Source organism: Pan paniscus, chromosome 5, assembly GCF_029289425.2.
Source record: "Pan paniscus chromosome 5, NHGRI_mPanPan1-v2.0_pri, whole genome shotgun sequence".
NCBI lineage: Eukaryota > Metazoa > Chordata > Mammalia > Primates > Hominidae > Pan > Pan paniscus.
This window is the reverse complement of record NC_073254.2, coordinates 169,870,645-169,888,122: the sequence shown is the minus strand read 5'-3', so window position 1 is coordinate 169,888,122 and position 17,478 is coordinate 169,870,645. Positions and strand designations below refer to the sequence as shown.

Here is a 17,478-nt window from a genome sequence, read left to right as displayed (position 1 = left end):
TAGCACAGTACTTTTTATAAGCGTTTCTTAAATTTAAAATGAAAATTAATGAACATGTTCAAGCAGACATAGGGCATTGCCTGAGTCAACGCAGAAGACAACTTCTCAGGATTTTCCCCAGTTACTACCACGTCCTTCCTCTAAGAACGGCCTCTCTTTCCATCCTCAATGAGGAGAGGGAAGGCCATGTTTGTAGCCCTGTTTGTGCCTCATGGTCTCTGCACACTAACCTCAGTTTAGGGTGGACACAGGACCAAGCTAGACTCATCAGAGTCTCTCTCTTGGTACTGATGGTCACTGTTCTGAGTTTCTGTTCATTGCTGCAGGTGAGGTGAGATAGACTCAGGCTCTGTGCATGGAGGGCAGAAAACTCCAGACTCTGAGAGAAGCATGAATCAGATGTGCAGAGAGAAGTGGAGATCTCAGACTACTTGGTCCCAGAAGAGAGAAGCAGCAACTGGGAGATCAGCTGCCTGACTGCTGAGGGTTCTGCCATGTCTGGTCCAGGCCCTCCCAAGGCCTGGCTGCATTTCCTCCCTGCCTGTGAGTGCATGTGTGTAAACACGGTAGCTATTTTTTCTTTAAACCAATCTAAAATGAGTTTCTGTTGTTTGCAATCCACAGAGATTTAACTAGGACGAACCTAGATCACTGAGCTGCAAGGCAAGAACTCCATGAGAGGAATTCCAGGTAGGCCAAGTAGGTGCTCAGGGGAGAGATTTGAGACCAGAAAGTGTCAGGCAACTCCTGTCTTCACTCCCTCCCTCTCTCAAGGCTATGTATGCACTGTTCTCTATTTCCTCTTTTCACAGTTCCATTTGTCCCCCTCTGCTGAACAGGTTCTCTCTGCTATCATCCCCTTCCATGTCCCCTGGAGCTCACCTGGCTTCCCAGCTACACTTCCCTCCCTGACTCAATTTGTTGAGTCAGTTTGTTGAGTCTATTTGCTGAGTCAGTTTGTTTCTCAATTCTGTTTTTACATTCCTTGGAGAGAGTATCTGATTGGCTGTGCTTGGGCCAGGTGTTCATTATTGATTCCATCCCTAGTGAACAGGGGGTGTGGCCACCTGGGGGTTGGGGCTGCCCCTTCCAGGGACGTGAGCAGAGCAGATTCCATGAAAGGGGTATGGAGAAGGAAGAATCTTAGTGCAACGGCCACTGAGCTGGAATGCTGTAAAGGAGATTCAGGCTTCAAGTGGTTTCATGACTTCTAATCTTAGGAAAGGTCCTTCATTTCTGTTGTAATAACAACAACAACTAGCATTTATTGAGCTTCTATAATGTGTCAGATGCCCTTCTAAGCACTTCACATGCACTGACTTAACTTATTCGATGCCTGTAAAAGTATTTAGATGGGCAGTAGTGGGGAGGGGAGGGCAACAAAAAACGATGTCACTAGGGTGTTGCTATAGATTGGATGTTTGTAACCCCCCAAAATTCCTATGTTGAAACCTAATGTGATGATGTTTGCGGTGGAGAATTTGGAAGATGATTAGGGCATGAAGGTGGAGCCCTCATGAATGGGATTAGTGTTCTTATAAAAAAGATCCCAGGCCAGGCACGGTGCCTCATGCCTGAAATCATAGCACTTTGGGAGGCTGAGGCAGCCAGATCATAAGGTCATGAGTTCGAGACCAGCCTGACCAACATGGTGAAACCCAGTCTCTACTAAAAATACAAAAATTAGCCGGGCGTGGTGGTGTGCGCCTGTAATCCCAGCCACTCAGGAGGCTGAGGCAGGAGAATCGTTTGAACCCAGGAGGCAGAGGTTGCAGTGAGCAGAGATTGTGCCTCTGAACTCCAGCCTGGGCAACAGAGCGAGACTTTGTCTCAAAAAAGAAAAGAAAAGAAAAGAAAAAAATCCCAGAGAGCTCCCTAACTCCTCCCACAAGGTGAGGACTCAGTGAGAAGACTGCTGTCTATGAACCAGGAAGTGGGCCCTCACCAGATATCAGCGTCTGCCAGCACCATGATCTTGAACTTCTCAGCCACTAGAATTGTGAGGAATAAATTTCTGTTGTTTAGAAGCCTCCCAGTCTGTGGTATTCTGTTACAGCAGCCCAGCTAAGACACAGGTTATCTCATTCCAACATTCAACAAACTGACCTACGAAGTCCAATCTCAATTTGATCCACTCTTACTCTTAATGATCTATCTTATAAAACAGAAACATATCTTCCTGACATTGTCATCCTCACATAAAAATTCTTCTATCCATTGATAAGGTTTTGATGTTTAGGCTTTTAAAACAAAGATAGTTTATTTCTGAAAAAAATTGAAAAGAGAACTAGAAAAAGAAGATAAATCACAATGCACAGTGCAATGAAACTTCGTTTTTAAAAAATAGCCTTATTAACATATAATTGACTATACCCACTTAAAATACACAATTTGATGAACTTTGATCAATGTATTCACCAGTGAAACCATCACCACAATCAAGGTATTGAACACACCTATCACCTGCAAAAGTTTTCATGTGCTTCTCTGTAATCCCTTCCCTTCCTACTCAAACTCATGCCTCTTGTCACAAGGTTTCTCCACTCTGGCTGTTGGGAATGAACTATTGCCTGACCAATGCAAGCTCAGAAGTTTTTCTGCCAGCTTTTTTCTAGTGGTTGCCTCTCTGTCTTGGGAAGTTTCCTCACATGCATGTACCTGGTCGAACTTCTGCTGAAGACTCAGAGGAACCCTGCGCAGATCTCCAGAGCTCCCTCCTTCCGTTGCATTCTCTCCTCTCTGGTACTCTAGCCACCCTGGCCTCCCTGAATTCTCAGCTCTATTTTCCAACTCAGAGTCTCTTTGGGTTCGCCTGTCTGCACTGCAGCTTGGAAACCCTATCCAGGCAGTAAGCTGGAGCAAGCAGCATGTTCACTTCCTTTGTCTCCCTTCTCTTGGGCCCTGCATTGCCTGTTGCCCAATGTCTGAAAACCATTGTTCCATACATTTTTTTCACAGATTTTTCATTTCAGGTCACAGAGTAAGTCCAGTCCTTGTCGCTCCCTCTTGGCTGAAGCAGATGTCAACACTTATTTTTAAAAAATAGAAAATCATTTACAACAAGCTCATTGCAAAAAAAAAATTCAACAGATATAAAGTCTTATAAATTATAAAAGTCAATATTTCCCCTTCAGTACTTGCAACTCACAGCCCAGAAATAACCACTGCTCACGGTAAACACAACATTAAATAATTTCCACTTCGGCCGGGCGCGGTGGCTCACGCCTGTAATCCCAGCACTTTGGGAGGCCGAGGTGGGCGGATCACAAGGTCAGGAGTTCGAGATCAGCCTGACTAACATGGTGAAACCCCGTCTTTACTAAAAACACAAAAATTAGCTGGGCATGGTGGCACGGGCCTGTAATCCCAGCTACTCAGGAGTCTGAGGCAGAAGAATCGCTTGAACCCGGGAGGTGGAGGTTGTGGTGAGCCGAGATAGCGCCACTGCACTCCAGCCTGGGTGACAGAGCGAGACTCCGTCTCAAAAAAAAAAAAAAAAAAAAAGTAATTTCCACTTCTCCCAAAAAGACCTATTGTAAAGTTGCAGATGCAGGAAAATCTTTGATGGTGCTGGAGGGATTTAGAAATGAATGCCCCTGAGAAATGCTGTCCTCTCCCCTGTCCACTTCCCTACCACGGAACATGTGAGCTAGGGCTCACTCTATACTGACTTCTCTTTCACGGTCCCAAAGGCAGGAGTGAGGTGGTCAAAGTCTCTGTGAAGGCACATAAAATCATGTATGTGAAAGTGTTTGGCAAACTTTGAAATCATGTACAATTCTTAGTTAATATTATATATTATCATGTTATTTTTAATATTAATAACTTATATAACAACTAGTCCTTGGAGGGTTTGATGATACCCTCAGTCAGCATTTTCATCACTAGTGAAAGTTTCTCCTCATAACAATCCTGCTCAAGCTCTCCAAGGTCTATGGCAAAAAATAAAAATAAAAAATAAAAAGCATTATGTTGCTTCAAGGTCATCTTACAATGACTGCAGTTGTGTGGGATGATTATGCCATATGAGGAAGAATCTCCAGGCCGAAGTGGTACAGTCCAGACACGGCCTTTAGAGCTAAGAGGCCATTTCTTTTAGCCTCAAAAATCACTCAAATATACCCCTGCAAAAACTTTATAATTTCTCCCTTTGATGGGATGGCAAGTTACATCGAGCTTTTTTCTTTCTTTTCTATTGCTACCTTTTAATTTTACCTCCTACTCTGGTCTGGATCTGCAAGCAATGGGTTCCTAAATGTCAACTCTGGAGATAATAAACACATAGCAGAGACTGATATTTTCCCACCAATTATTTATTCTTTCCCTCCTAAAAAATACAGACACTTAACAGTGTTCTATTTACAATGTGCGCATCCAGGCAAAAATTTCCGGACAGGCTAAAAAGCAAGAAAATGCGATCCATAATCAGGAGAAAAATGAATCAACAGAAACTGATTCAGAAACAAACAAGATGCAGACGCTGCTCACAGAAGTCTAGAACGCCAAGGTGAAGCCCCCACTGGGTTGGACATTTTCTTATTCCTTATGTCATTTAAAGCAGAACTCCCGAGATTTTACGTGATATAACCGCTAGAGGCCTCTCTGTCACAGGCTGTATTACTCCCAGGTCCCCATGTTGGCTGTGTTCAGATTTTTAGTTATATTTGTGGAAATCTGAGTGCATGTGACGACTGCTATTTATGGGTTTTGTTTTTATTTTTAAAGACAGGGTCTTGTTCTGTCCCCCAGGCTGGAGTACAGTGGTGTGATCACAGCTCATTGCAGTCTCGAACTCCTGGGTCCAAGCCATCCTCCCAACTCAGCCTCAGGACTTACAGGCGAGTACCACCTCACCAGGCTTGATTTTTGTGTTTTTAAACAGACTGAACATCTTTCAGTACTTCCCATCCCCACCCCTCCCGGCCCCGACTCCGCCACCCCAACCCCGCCCCACTTTGTACTACCCAAGCACATCTTGGGAACATGATGCGGAAAGTCAGGGACGCTGGAGGTGAAGGACTGATGACGCGCTACGGTGGTCCTAGGTGCGCGTGCCCCCTCTCTGGAGTAGTCCCGGGGGTCACGAGGATTTGAAGACAGGCCCTCCCTTCCCACTGCCCCCATTCCCCCGAATGCCAAGCCCCTGTGGGCAGGCGCCCTGGGCAGGTGTGGTTGGTTGCTAAAGCCTGCTGGGCCCAGACATGAACCCTGCCCTAGCTGGGCAGCGGCGCGGGAGCAAAGTTGTTCTGAGGCTGCCCTCCCCGGGGCCTGCTCTCCCAGCCCTGGAGGAGCCGGCGCGAGACGCGCGGGGGCGGGGCCGCGCGGAGGGGCGGGGCTCACCAAGGCTCCACCCCGCCGCGGCCACTGTTCGCACACACCTGGTGCTGATCAGCGCCGAGGCCGACTCGCCGCCACCCAGCGCGCCGCAGGCCGGGGCGGAGAGGCGCAGGGCGCTGGGCAGTCTCCGGCGAGGGCAAGGAGCGGTGCCCGGCTGGCCCGGCTATGTCTCCCGCTACTGCGGTTCCCGCCGGCGCCCGCGACCTCGGGGGAGCAGCCGGGTTCGGGGACGCCGCGCTGTGAGGCCGGGGCCTAGAGCCAGCCGCGGCCGCGCAGGAGGGGCCCAGGGCCCGCGCTCGCCCGCGCCCGCGTCCCCGCCTTCCTCCCGCGCTCAGCCCCGCCTCGGCTCGCTGACCTTGGCTCTCGTCGACATGGCCTCCGTCGCCCGGGAGAGCGCGGGCTCGCAGCGCCGGCTACCGCCGCGTCACGGGGCGCTGCGCGGGCTGCTACTGCTCTGCCTGTGGCTGCCAAGCGGCCGTGCGGCCTTGTCGCCCGCGGCGCCGCTGTCCGAACTGCACGCGCAGCTGTCGGGCGTGGAGCAGCTGCTGGAGGAGTTCCGCCGGCAACTGCAGCAGGAGCGGCCTCAGGAGGAGCTGGAGCTGGAGCTGCGCGCGGGCGGCGGCCCCCAGGAGGACTGCCCGGGCCCGGGCGGCGGCGGCTACAGCGCAATGCCTGACGCCATCATCCGCACCAAGGACTCCCTGGCGGCGGGTGCCAGCTTCCTGCGGGCGCCGGCGGCCGTGCGGGGCTGGCGGCAATGCGTGGCGGCCTGCTGCTCCGAGCCGCGCTGCTCCGTGGCCGTGGTGGAGCTGCCCCGGCGCCCCGCGCCCCCGGCAGCCGTGCTCGGCTGCTACCTCTTCAACTGCACGGCGCGCGGCCGCAACGTCTGCAAGTTCGCGCTGCACAGCGGCTACAGCAGCTACAGCCTCAGCCGCGCGCCGGACGGCGCCGCCCTGGCCACCGCGCGCGCCTCGCCCCGGCAGGGTAAGCGCGCGACTGAGGGGCCGGCCTTGGCCAGAGCGCTCGAGACCCGCAGCGCCCTCGCCAAGTTGGAAGCGAAACACACTCGTGCCAAGTTATTTTAGCCGCGGGCACCCAGAAGAGTTTCTGGCATGGGTTTCTCTGTCTTAGGGAAGAGGAAGCCCAGTAGATTGGCAGAAGCGGGCGGGCGGGCGCGGTGACGTGCTACTGGAATTTTTCTAGGCTTGAAGAGAAAGGCTGATCTGAGAGGATTCGTGGAAATATGACTTAAAAGGGGAGAAATGCTGAGAGAAAAAAGTTTGTTTTAGCCTCATGGGTTGTATAAGGCATGGTTTGTGTTAAGTAATTGCAAGAGCAAAATCTAATTAGATGCCGGGCTTCTCGTAACACCCACTCCTGTTTCTTGACGTGGCTCTCCTGACTTTGCCTGCGGTGGCTTTCATCATACAAAAATGGGAGGAAAACTACTGGTCCCTTTTATAAAAAGTGAAAAGAGGGGACTTGATTTTCGTTGAAAATAAGAAACTTTAAGGCCGGGCGTGGTGGCTTATGCCTGTAATCCCAGCACTTTGGGAGGCTGAGTGGGGCGGATCACCTGAGGTCAGGAGTTTGAGACCAGCCTGACCAATGTGATGAAACCCCATCTCTACTAAAAATACAAAAATTAGCCAGAGCTGGTGGCATGCGCCTGTAATCCCAGCTATTCGGGAGGCTGAGGCAGGAGAATCGCTTGAACCTAGGAGGCGGAGGTTGCAGTGAGCCGAGATCGCGCCATTGCACTCCAGCCTGGGCAACAAGAGTGAAACTCCGTCTTAAAAAAAAAAAAAAAAAAGTAAAAGAAAATAGGAAACTTTAAAGCGTGTTTCTTAAGGACTAAAAATGATGCTGATTCGACGGTTTGACTTTTTGTAGATGCTCTGAATGAGAGAATCAGGACACATACAGGAGGCACAAAAATGGTAGTGGTTGGACATGAATGTCACGGAGGGAATAAGAGACCTTGACTGTGCCCACGTGTGGTCAGGCTCCGTGTGTTTAATCATGCCCTGTTGCTGTTTGATTTATAATAGCACGAATGATACCAGCAAGATGGGGGCGGAGCTCAGCCCCTTTGGAAGTGTGGATTCTCCAAAACCTGTGGATCCATTGAAAGAGTCTGGAAATCTGTGTCCATCACATCCTGCCTCCCTCCCCACCTCTACCTTAGATGAGGCTCAGAATCCTTGTCAGGGGAGCAGATATCAAAGGGTCGCCCTGCGACTGCTTGGCCTTGAGGCAAACACTAGGAAGGACTCCATAGCTTTCCCTCTGAAGTGGAGGCAGGCAGCACTTTCACTTGGACCCCCCACCAGCATCTCTGAGGCCCACCACGGCTATTCCACACACATCCTCTCTGCCCAAACACAGACCAAAATATCCCAGCAGCAAAGAAACAAAGTCTTTTCTCTGTGTTCTCACTACTTACCTGGAAGAAACTGACAATGCCAAAGTGAGCTTTCCTGTAAACCCAGAGGAAACCTTTGAAAAGGAAAATAAACAAGGAAAGAATATGCCATAGAACAAAAATTTTAAAGTTTAGATTACTTTGAGACGCCAGGCACGGTGGCTCATAACTAACCCCAGGACTTTGGGAGGCCAAGGCGGGTGAATCACTTGAGGCCAAGAGTTAGAGACCAGCCTGGCCAACATGACAAAACCCGTCTTTACTAAAAAAAAAAAAATAAACAAAAATTATCCTGGCATGGTGGCGCCTGTCTATGATCCCAGCTCCTCGGGCGGCTGAGGCAGGAGAATCGCTTGAACTGTGGTGGTGGAGGTCGCAGTGAGTACAGATTGCGCCACTGCACTCCAGCCTGGGCAACAGAGGGAGACACTGCCTCAGAAACAGAAACAAAAACTTCAGGTTACTATGAGAAGTTTCTGGGTTGTTTTTCTCTTGCTTGCTTCGTTGCCCTTCCTTTCCCCAGGGGAGTTTGTCTAGGAATTGTTTTGTAGATGTTTGGGATGAAAATAGGCGAGCACGGTGCTGGTCCTCATTTCTGGGAGAACACTGCTGTGCTCAGACTTCCTGAGGTCCCAGCAACATGGAAACGCGGAAGGTGCGGGTCAGGTTCCTGTAGAGGCTCATTTGTTCTCTCTGCGTGGAGGTCAAAAATTGTTCCCCAGTGTCCTGTGTGTCCCCTGCTCAGATGCTTGACAGGTTGAAGTTGTTTATGCTTCTGAGACTAAGTTTTTCCTTCTTGAATTGTTCGTTTTTGGGTTGTGAGCATGTGAAAATGGTTTAGAAGAGCCCTTGGAGAGGAGCTGTGACTGGATCCATCTGAGGTGGATGAAAGCACCATGAAGAAATGGTGATGGGATAGCACGAACTTACAGCAGGACACACCAGCCCTGTTTTCATGCCCACATTTGTTGACTTTGGTGTTAGGTGCTGTCCTCAGCCCTTTGCACGCATGAACTCACTCTGTCCTCACAACAACACAAAGGCCTAGGTTCTGTTATGATCCCTAGTGTATACAAGGCTTGGCAAGCGAAAGTAACCTGCCCAAGGGTCACACAGCATGGGGTTGTGGAGCCTGAACTCCTATGCTTTCTCCAGCAGCACCAGCAGAAGCTGAGAAAGGGATCACTAGGCTGGGACTGCGAGGGTAGAGGTAGGGAAGGCGGGAGGATGCAGGAATGAGTGAGAGATGCTGGAGAGAGGTGTCTTGTAGTGACTGAGCCTGCCTGCTAGAATCTGTAGAACAGAGGAGGGTGCTTGAAGTTCTGGGGCCTGGCGTCTCCACAAACAAGTCCCTGCTCATGCCCCCAGGACTTGGTGTCTGCTTGTCCTCCATCCCAGGCTGTCGTGAGGTTCAAGGGGGGACATGCTTTGTGAGTTAGGAAGGTGGCACGCATGTACATGATACTGTTCTAGGAACCTGGTTGGGTCATGCCCATGACTGGAGGGTTGGGGGACTGGATGTCATGATAAAAAGTGAAGAACAGCAGGAGGGAGGGAGGGAGGGAGGGAGGAGAGGTAGAAGCTAGAGCTGCTAGGATTCCAGAAGAGCAGGGAATATAACCTCCAAGGACTCAAGGACAATAACCTTTATGTGGTTTTTGCTGGATATTCAGCCTGAAGTCCAGTATCTCGGGGAAGAATTTGGGAAGTGGGCCCCTTGCCTTGTGTGTCAGGGAAAATCAAAGCTGTTAGGCAGAGGTCTGCTCTCCTCTCTGCAGACCCACCTGCTGCCACCCCCAGCCTTTCCCTGTCTCCGCCAAGTGCAAACAAAAGAGTTGACCTTCCCATTCAAGGTTAATCCCTCTGCAGATGCTTGACCACTCTCCCTCTCCAAGGGCCTTACTTTCTCACATTCTTATCTTCTCCCTTTTGTGTTATAAACAATTATATTTAATAAATAATAGTAAGATAACTGGTTGGCAGTGTCAGGGAAAATACATTTAGACCTACAACTCTGACCATACACAAATTCCAGATGGATTAAAGAATTAAATTTTTTTTAAATTAAGCCATAGATTACTCCATACATAAAAAAACTTAAAGGAAATAAACTTCCATATCTGGAAGGAAGACAGGTTTCAAATCAATTAAAGAGATCACAAAGAAAGGGGATAGATTATATGCACATTTATAAAAAACTTCATATCAAGAAACAAAAGGAATTGCAAACAAGAGTCTGGGAAAAATGTGACATTATTTATTCATAGAGTTTATGGGCCAGGCACAGTGGCTCACACCTGTAATCCCAGCGCTTTGGGAGGCCAACACAGGTGGATTGCTGGAGGCCAGGAGTTAGAAACCAGCCTGACAAACATGGTGAAACTCCATCTGTACTAAAAATAGAAAAATTAGCCTGGTTTGTTGACACACGCCTGTAGTCCTAGCTACTGGGGAGGCTGAGACATGAGAATAGCTTAAACCCTGGAGTCGGAGGTTACAGTAAGCTGAGATTGCAACACTGGACTCCAGCCTGGGCGACAGAGCAAGACTCGGTCAAAAAAAAAAAATATATATATATATATATATATATATGAGTCAGCAAGAAAAATAAAAATGGGCAAAGGACATGAGCAGACACTTCCCAGAAGAGGAGGTATGGTGGATAAACATGGAAAAATGTTCGACCTTAGAATCAAAGAAATGTAAATAAGGCCAATTTTCATTTATTAACTTGGTAAAAATAGGTTTACTGATATTGGCATGCATATGGGAAACTTCATATACACTTCTATGCTCACCGATGGTGTAAATTGCTACTTCCCTCTTGGAAACCAGTTGGGAAATATGTGGCAGAGACCATTAAAATATTCATTTCATACTTCTGGAATATTTTAGGAAAAGGAACCATGCTGAAGAGAACATATGAGCAAAAAAGTGTTTTACTCATATTGACATGCATATGGGAAACTTTATATACACTTCTAGCTCACTGATGGTGTAAATTGGTACTTCCCTCTTGGAAAGTAATTGGAAAATATGTGGCAGAAACCATTAAAATATTCATACTTCTGGAATATTTTTTAGGAAAATGACCTATGCTGAAGAGAACATATGAGCAAAACATGTTTATTATGGCATTATTTATAATGGTGAAAAAAACAGTAACAAAGTAAATGTCCAGTAGTACAGATTAGGAAACTCAAGTGGCAATTGTGAAGCTTATGTTATCACATGGGCAGTGCTAAGATATATGAAGAAATATCAATAACAGGAATATACCAATAAGTTGATGAATTAAATTCAGGATGTAAAATTATATTTATTGTAACTGGAATACACCTAGGGTTGTCTCGAAGTATAGTGGAAGGATAGAACCTTTGAGTTAGAAATAACTGGGCTGCATTCCTGGGTATATATTCAAAGGATTATAAATCATGCTGCTATAAAGACACATGCACATGTATGTTTATTGTGGCACTATTCACAATAGCAAAGACTTGGAACCAACCCAGATGTCCATTAATAATAGACTGGATTAAGAAAATGTGGCACATATACACCATGGACTACTGTGCAGCCATAAAAAAAGGATGAGTTCATGTCCTTTGCAGGGACATGGGTGAAGCTGGAAACCATTCTCAGCAAACTATCACAAGGACAGAAAACCAAACACCGCATATTCTCACTCATAAGTGGGAGTTGAACAATGAGAACACATGGACACGGAGGAGAACATCACACACCGGGGCCTGTCAGGGGGTGGGGGTCAAGGGAAGGGATAGCATTAGGACAAATACCTAATGTAAATGACGAGTTGATGGGGGCAGCAAACCAACATGGCACATGTATACCTATGTAACAAACCTGCAGGTTGTGCACATGTACCTTAGAACTTTTAAGTATAATAATAAAAAAATAATTAAAAAGAAGTATCTGATCTGACAAATTTATCGCCTGTGTGATGTAACTTAGCCCTCTGAGCCTAGTTTCTGCATCGGTATTATGCAGATGATAATACCTACCTCAGAGATTCGTTGTGAAAGTTAAGTTCTTTCTGTAACTTCACCTGGCCTGGTACCTGGTACAAGGAAATTGTAACCGCCCAATGGGTTCTCCTTGCCCACTGCCTACACAGAGCCGATTTATCAAGACAGGGGAATTGCAATAGAGAAAGAGTTTAATTCACAAGGAACTGGTTGTGCGGATAAAACACAAGACCAGATGAGCCAGTTTATCAATCTAGGTACTGCCAACGGGGTGCTGCCAACCATCGAGGACAGGGTCTATAAAATATCTCAAGCCCTGAACTTAGGTTTTATAATAGTGATGCCTAAACCATAATTTCTAATCTTGTGGCTTATTTGTTAGTTTTGCAAAGGCAGTCCAGTCCTCAGGCAAGAAAGGGGCTTATTTGGGGAAAGGGCTGTTACCATCTTTGTTTCTTTTTACTTTTTTTTTTTTTTTTGACACAGGGACTCACTTTGTTATGCAGGCAGGAGTGAAGTGGCACAGTCTTGGCTCACTGTAGCTTTGAATTCCTCAGCCCCCCAAGTAACTGGGACTATAGACATGTGCCACACATCAGGCTACTTTTTGTATTTTTAGTAGAGATGGGGTTTCACCAGTTCCAGGCTGGTCTGGAACTCCTGGGCTCAAGCAGTCTGCCCACCTCAGCCTCCCAAAGTGCTGGGATTACAAGCATGAATCACCACACCTGGCCGCGTCTGTTTCAAAGTCAGACTTAAACCAAGTTCCTCCCAAAATTAGTTCGGCCTATGCCCAGGAATGGACAAGGACAGCTTGGAGATTAGAAGCCACATGGAGTCAGGTCAGATCTCTTTCACTGTTATAATTTTCTCAGCTATAATTTTTGCAAAGTCAGCTTCAAAATCCCTCAGTAAATGGCAACTATTATAATTATTATCAGCAGCACCATAGGGAGAAGGACTGGATCAGTACATACCAAAAATCACAATAATCATATTGGGGTTGCGGATAATTTTTTTTTGGAAGTGTTGCGGTTGGAAATCCATGATGGATTTTGACCGCGTGTATCTGAGCCTCTTCCCCTAGTCTGGCCCCACTTCCGTACCCTGACTTCAGGGTTCTTTCCAGTTGCTCCGCCTGAGCTATACCATTCGTTCCCACACAGCACAGAATGTCTTCTTTGTCATGGAGGCTCTGTGCACAGTAGCGTGTTGTGAGTGAGGCTGGTTGATATTATATTACACTTCTCTGAATAAAATGCCACCTTGATTTGCTCATTCTAAATTGGCAGGAGTCTTATTCCACCTCTGTAGGTCTTACTAAGTGTGTTTAGTTTTCAAAAGAAACCAGTGTTTCCCTAGTACTTAACATGGGTTTATTACATTTTTTTGACAAAAATTCAAAATTACATATATGTTGTTCTTCATTAGCAAGTCACACATTTTAAAATGGCACACTCCCTTCCTCTTCCTGTTGTTATTTGTTTATTTTAAGGACTGTTTCTGGGTAGATAAGCTCTGGGTTATTTTAAAATACATTTTACAATGGAAATGGCCTGGACTTGAACTGAAAAGGAAACATTATCTGTGTTATTTCAGACACATCAGTGATCAGTTTAGAAGATAGGATGATTTCACTAAGCTTATAATTCATCTTAAAGCTCACCTAAGTAAAAGTAAGTGACTAAAATGATCTTTTTCTTCCAGGAGAGGTAGGATTAATTAATTGTATAGTGTGTGGAATATTTCAGCGCTTATCTGATTCTTCCATCTTAAATCTTCGAGAGTTTTAAAAAAATTATGTGTCCATTACTGTTTATATCACATAGACATATTTTCATTTGTCTACTTAAAAAATGTATTTTTAACAAAGTTTAAATAGCTGCTAGCTGTAATGTATAACTGCTGAGTTATAAGATGCTTTCCAGAATTATAAAGTCATAAACCGTTGTGTGGAAACAATGAACCTTTCAGAACCAAAGAAAAGATCAACACTATGAAAGGACTATCAAAATAATGCAAGTGTCCTATCTCTCCTTACCTGGCAGAAGCAGCATAAAGACATCAGACACTCCGTGTTTGTTCAGAGGTGGAAAAAGTCAGAAGAACAAGTTTCTTCCTAGGCAGGGGATTGTTTACTTGGCTTATTTAAATCACAGTTACTAGTCCTCACTCTTAAGTGACTGGAAAAATGGGACACGTCTTCTCCATAGTTAGCAATAGCATGTAAAAAGCAATTGTGCTTAATTCCTCGTAATGTGCTTTAAAAAAAAAAAAAAGGCATCTTCCCTTTGTGGCTGGCAGCAGCATTCTCATTCAGAAAAGCCGCATCTCTAAGAGCCCCAGACCCCTCACATAAATCCCCTTATTCCTGGATGGTCAAGATCCAGCTGCTTTTTCTTGCTTTCCAATGAGATGCAGACAGACTGGGAAAGAAGGGAGTTTATTTCTGCAACTGGTGACAGGAAGATGGTGGGAGTGACTCACCAGACCAACTCAAAGTTACAAGTTTTTCTTCAGTGTTTATTTACATTCAATTCAACCTCTATGCCTGTGTGAGAGTGTGCACCTACAAGCAGGAGTGTTTCATTCAGTCTAATCTTTAGGGTCTGGGGTCTGGAAAGTTTCTCTAGAGCCTTGGAAAATTTTCTTTAATCTTAAGTTGCCTTGATACAAGGTATATGTGTAAGAATGCCTTCGATCAGATGATGGGGTCTGAGAAAGTCCAGGCGAGGTCTTAATGTATTTGTTTTCACATTCCAGGCCTTGTACTCAGGCACCAGTTTCTCCAGCTTGAATGTTTAACTTATGCATTCATCAGAATTACAGGAAAGGGTTAGTGGAAACTGGCTGCTCTGCTTGCTGATGACAACCTGTTGCCACACCCTGGTGCTGGGCATTGAGGGAACCACTAGAAGAGAAGAGAATCCTGGAGGGTTAGGTCCTAAACATCTGAAAGGCAATGGTAACTTGCTGAAGGGTTTTTCCTACTCTCAGAATGACCCCGTCAGATTAGCATTCCAGAAGAGTCATTTCAGCTGCAATGTATCAAGAGTGGTCACCTTTTGTTCCGTAATGAGACACTGAGGTGGGATTGCAGTAAGCCCCGGAACTCAAGCACTGGGATGTGTGGCTTGGCCCTTTAGAAGTTTGTGTAGGTAGCAACATTGGCCCCTGTGGAGGAAAATGATGGGCTCGAAAGCAGGAGGAGAGGCGGTGCCTTGCAGCACTGTGCAGGGTGAGCCAAAGAGGGGCAAGCCCAGCCAGCACTCGAACCAGAGCTTTGGCACTGAAGGAATGGGGAAGTGGATGCCAAAGAGGGCGTGGTACACAAACCTGTAGAGTTTTTCCAGTTCTGTTGCTGTTTCTTTAAAATATGTGTGCATTTGGGTGAATTTACTAAGAAGCTTACATCAATTAAAATTTTGGTAACTATGCTCTTAGAAATGTTTTCTTTGTACAGCTTATCCTTTCGGTCATCCCTGTAGCAGCTGTCAGTAAAGTATTAATATTGAAATAAACATAATTAACCTTATATTATTTAGTACCATTCTAGGTTAAAGGTAAATATAGGCTGGGTGCAGTGGCTCACACTTGTAATTCCAGCACTTTGGGAGGCTGAGGTGGGAGGATCACTTGAGGTCAGGAGTTCAAGACCAGCCTGGGCAACTCTCACTACAAAAGAGTGAAAATAGGTGGGAAGGTTAGCACACACCTACAGTCCTAACTACTCGGGAGGCTAAGGCAGGAGGATCACTTGAGCCCAGGAGTTGGAGGCTACAGTGAGTGAGCTATGATCGTGCACCAGCCTGGGTGATAGAGAACCTGTCTCAAAAGCAAAACAAAACAAAAAGGTAAATACAGATTTATTTTGCTGTTGTAGTCATCTGAGCCTGCTGGCTTCTATTATAAAAATTAGTTATTAGAAACGGTGAACCTCTTCAATTTTCCTAGATGAAAAATTGGATTCCAGAGAATTTCCATGCAGGCTTTATTTTGTATGGCTCTAAAAATTTGCCTTAACTTTTCAAACTTAATATATTTCCCATTCATTGAATACTTTATATCACTCCTATTTTTAAAACTTGAGGATAAGAAAAAAAGAAAATCCATATTAGAGGTGAATTTGGTGTTTTTCAGGTTTGTTTTAATAATCTTTTCAAGGCCAGGAGCAGTGGCTCACGCTGGTAATCCCAGCACTTTGAGAGGCCGAGGCAGATGGATCACCTGAGGCTAGGAGTTCGAGACCAGCCTGGCCAACATGGCAAAACCCTGTGTCTACTAAAAATACAAAAAACAATTAGCAGGATGTGGTGGCACACACCTGTAATCCCAGCTACTCGGGCGGTTGAGGCAGAAGAACCGCTTGAACCCGGGAGGGAGAGGCTGCAGTGAGCCGAGGCTGCACCATTGCACTCCAGCCTGGGTGACGAGCAAAACTCCATCTCAAAATAATAATAATCTTTTAAAATAAATTTATTTAACAGTACTTTGAACTTAAGTGATTTTAAAATTAAGTGAAAAATCCACTCTAGAAAATAAAACTGCTTCTCCATATTTACATATTGGTGAGACCTCGTATGCTGCCTTGTACCCAAAATTGCTACCAGCCAACACTCCACACAGCCTCTTCTGCGCATATTATAGCTAAATTCCACGATCATAAAATAAATAGAAAAATAATTTCCATTTAATATGGATTCTCTTAGCAGTTATTTGCTGAATCATATCTATTCAGCAAACAAGATACCTCTCCATAAATTAGAAAAAATAAATCATCTTTTATGAATTATTTATTTTCTTTCTCAGAAAAGGATGCGCCTCCACTTAGCAAGGCTGGGCAGGATGTGGTTCTGCATCTGCCCACAGACGGGGTGGTTCTAGACGGCCGCGAGAGCACAGATGACCACGCCATCGTCCAGTATGAGTGGGCACTGCTGCAGGGGGACCCGTCAGTGGACATGAAGGTAATGCATGTTGTCACTGCTAACAAAAACGAGTATTTCAGTGAAGTGGTCTTTTGTAATGTCCTGCCACTTCATGCTCCCTAAATGTCTGTACGCTAGCAGAAGGCATAAAATGGAGACTGTATAAAACTGATTATGCCAAAATGGTTTATTATCTCAATGTGCTTTTCTGCTGAGTGAGCAGCAATCTCGATCATTTGTCTTGGAGCCTACCCTCCTTCTTGCTGCTGTTTGTGACTTGTCTAGAGGACAAAGACACTTCAAGGAAGAAGGCTCATGCTTTGTTTTAATGACTCAGATTACTTTTTTAAAGTTATATTTCTTTTTCTGAGCTCAAGATCCAGGTAGAAAATTTGAAACTACAAAGGAGTCTAAAGAGGACAATAACAATAGGATGAACTTATCCTTCACATGAGCCGGAAAGTAGACAGCTTACCTGGCAGCTAGGTCTGCTGGGGCACACCGAGCCTGTGAGGGAGGGAGGCCAGCATGCGGTGCTCCTGCCCGGGGCTCCTGGGATTGCCGCCGATGGAAATCAGCCATGTGGCTGGTGGCTGCCTATGCTCAGGAAGTCTTGGGTGGTGAGACAAGTGGCTTTTTATTCACCCTCTCAGGGTGAATTCCTGGCTTAGGCAAATAAGCACTTCCTGGTTTAGGCAGATAAACTGCATCCAAACCACTTCAGTTAGAGGAAGTGGAGAAAGAGGGTGAGGTAAGGAGGCACTGATTTGTACTCTACTGGAACCAAAACAAAAACAAATCT

The 17,478-nt window shown here is 45.9% G+C and overlaps 2 protein-coding genes across 9 annotated transcripts in view; one reads left to right on the top strand and one right to left on the bottom strand.

The window, feature by feature from the left end:
- Positions 1-5,832, bottom strand: part of LOC100985629 (UL16-binding protein 2) — a 75,965-nt gene extending 70,133 nt beyond the window's left edge. For all 6 annotated transcript variants that reach the window (XR_010112314.1, XR_010112313.1, XR_010112310.1 and 3 more), the window contains exon 1: positions 5,693-5,832. The gene's annotated coding sequence lies outside the window, so the exon portion shown is untranslated. The remainder of the gene's footprint in view (positions 1-5,692) is intronic.
- Positions 5,709-17,478, top strand: part of LRP11 (LDL receptor related protein 11) — a 45,211-nt gene continuing 33,441 nt past the window's right edge. For all 3 annotated transcript variants that reach the window (XM_008963906.5, XM_003811513.6, XM_063605020.1), the window contains exons 1-2: positions 5,709-6,321; positions 16,558-16,715. In XM_008963906.5, the coding sequence (XP_008962154.2) occupies positions 5,709-6,321; positions 16,558-16,715 (771 nt within the window). The remainder of the gene's footprint in view (positions 6,322-16,557; positions 16,716-17,478) is intronic.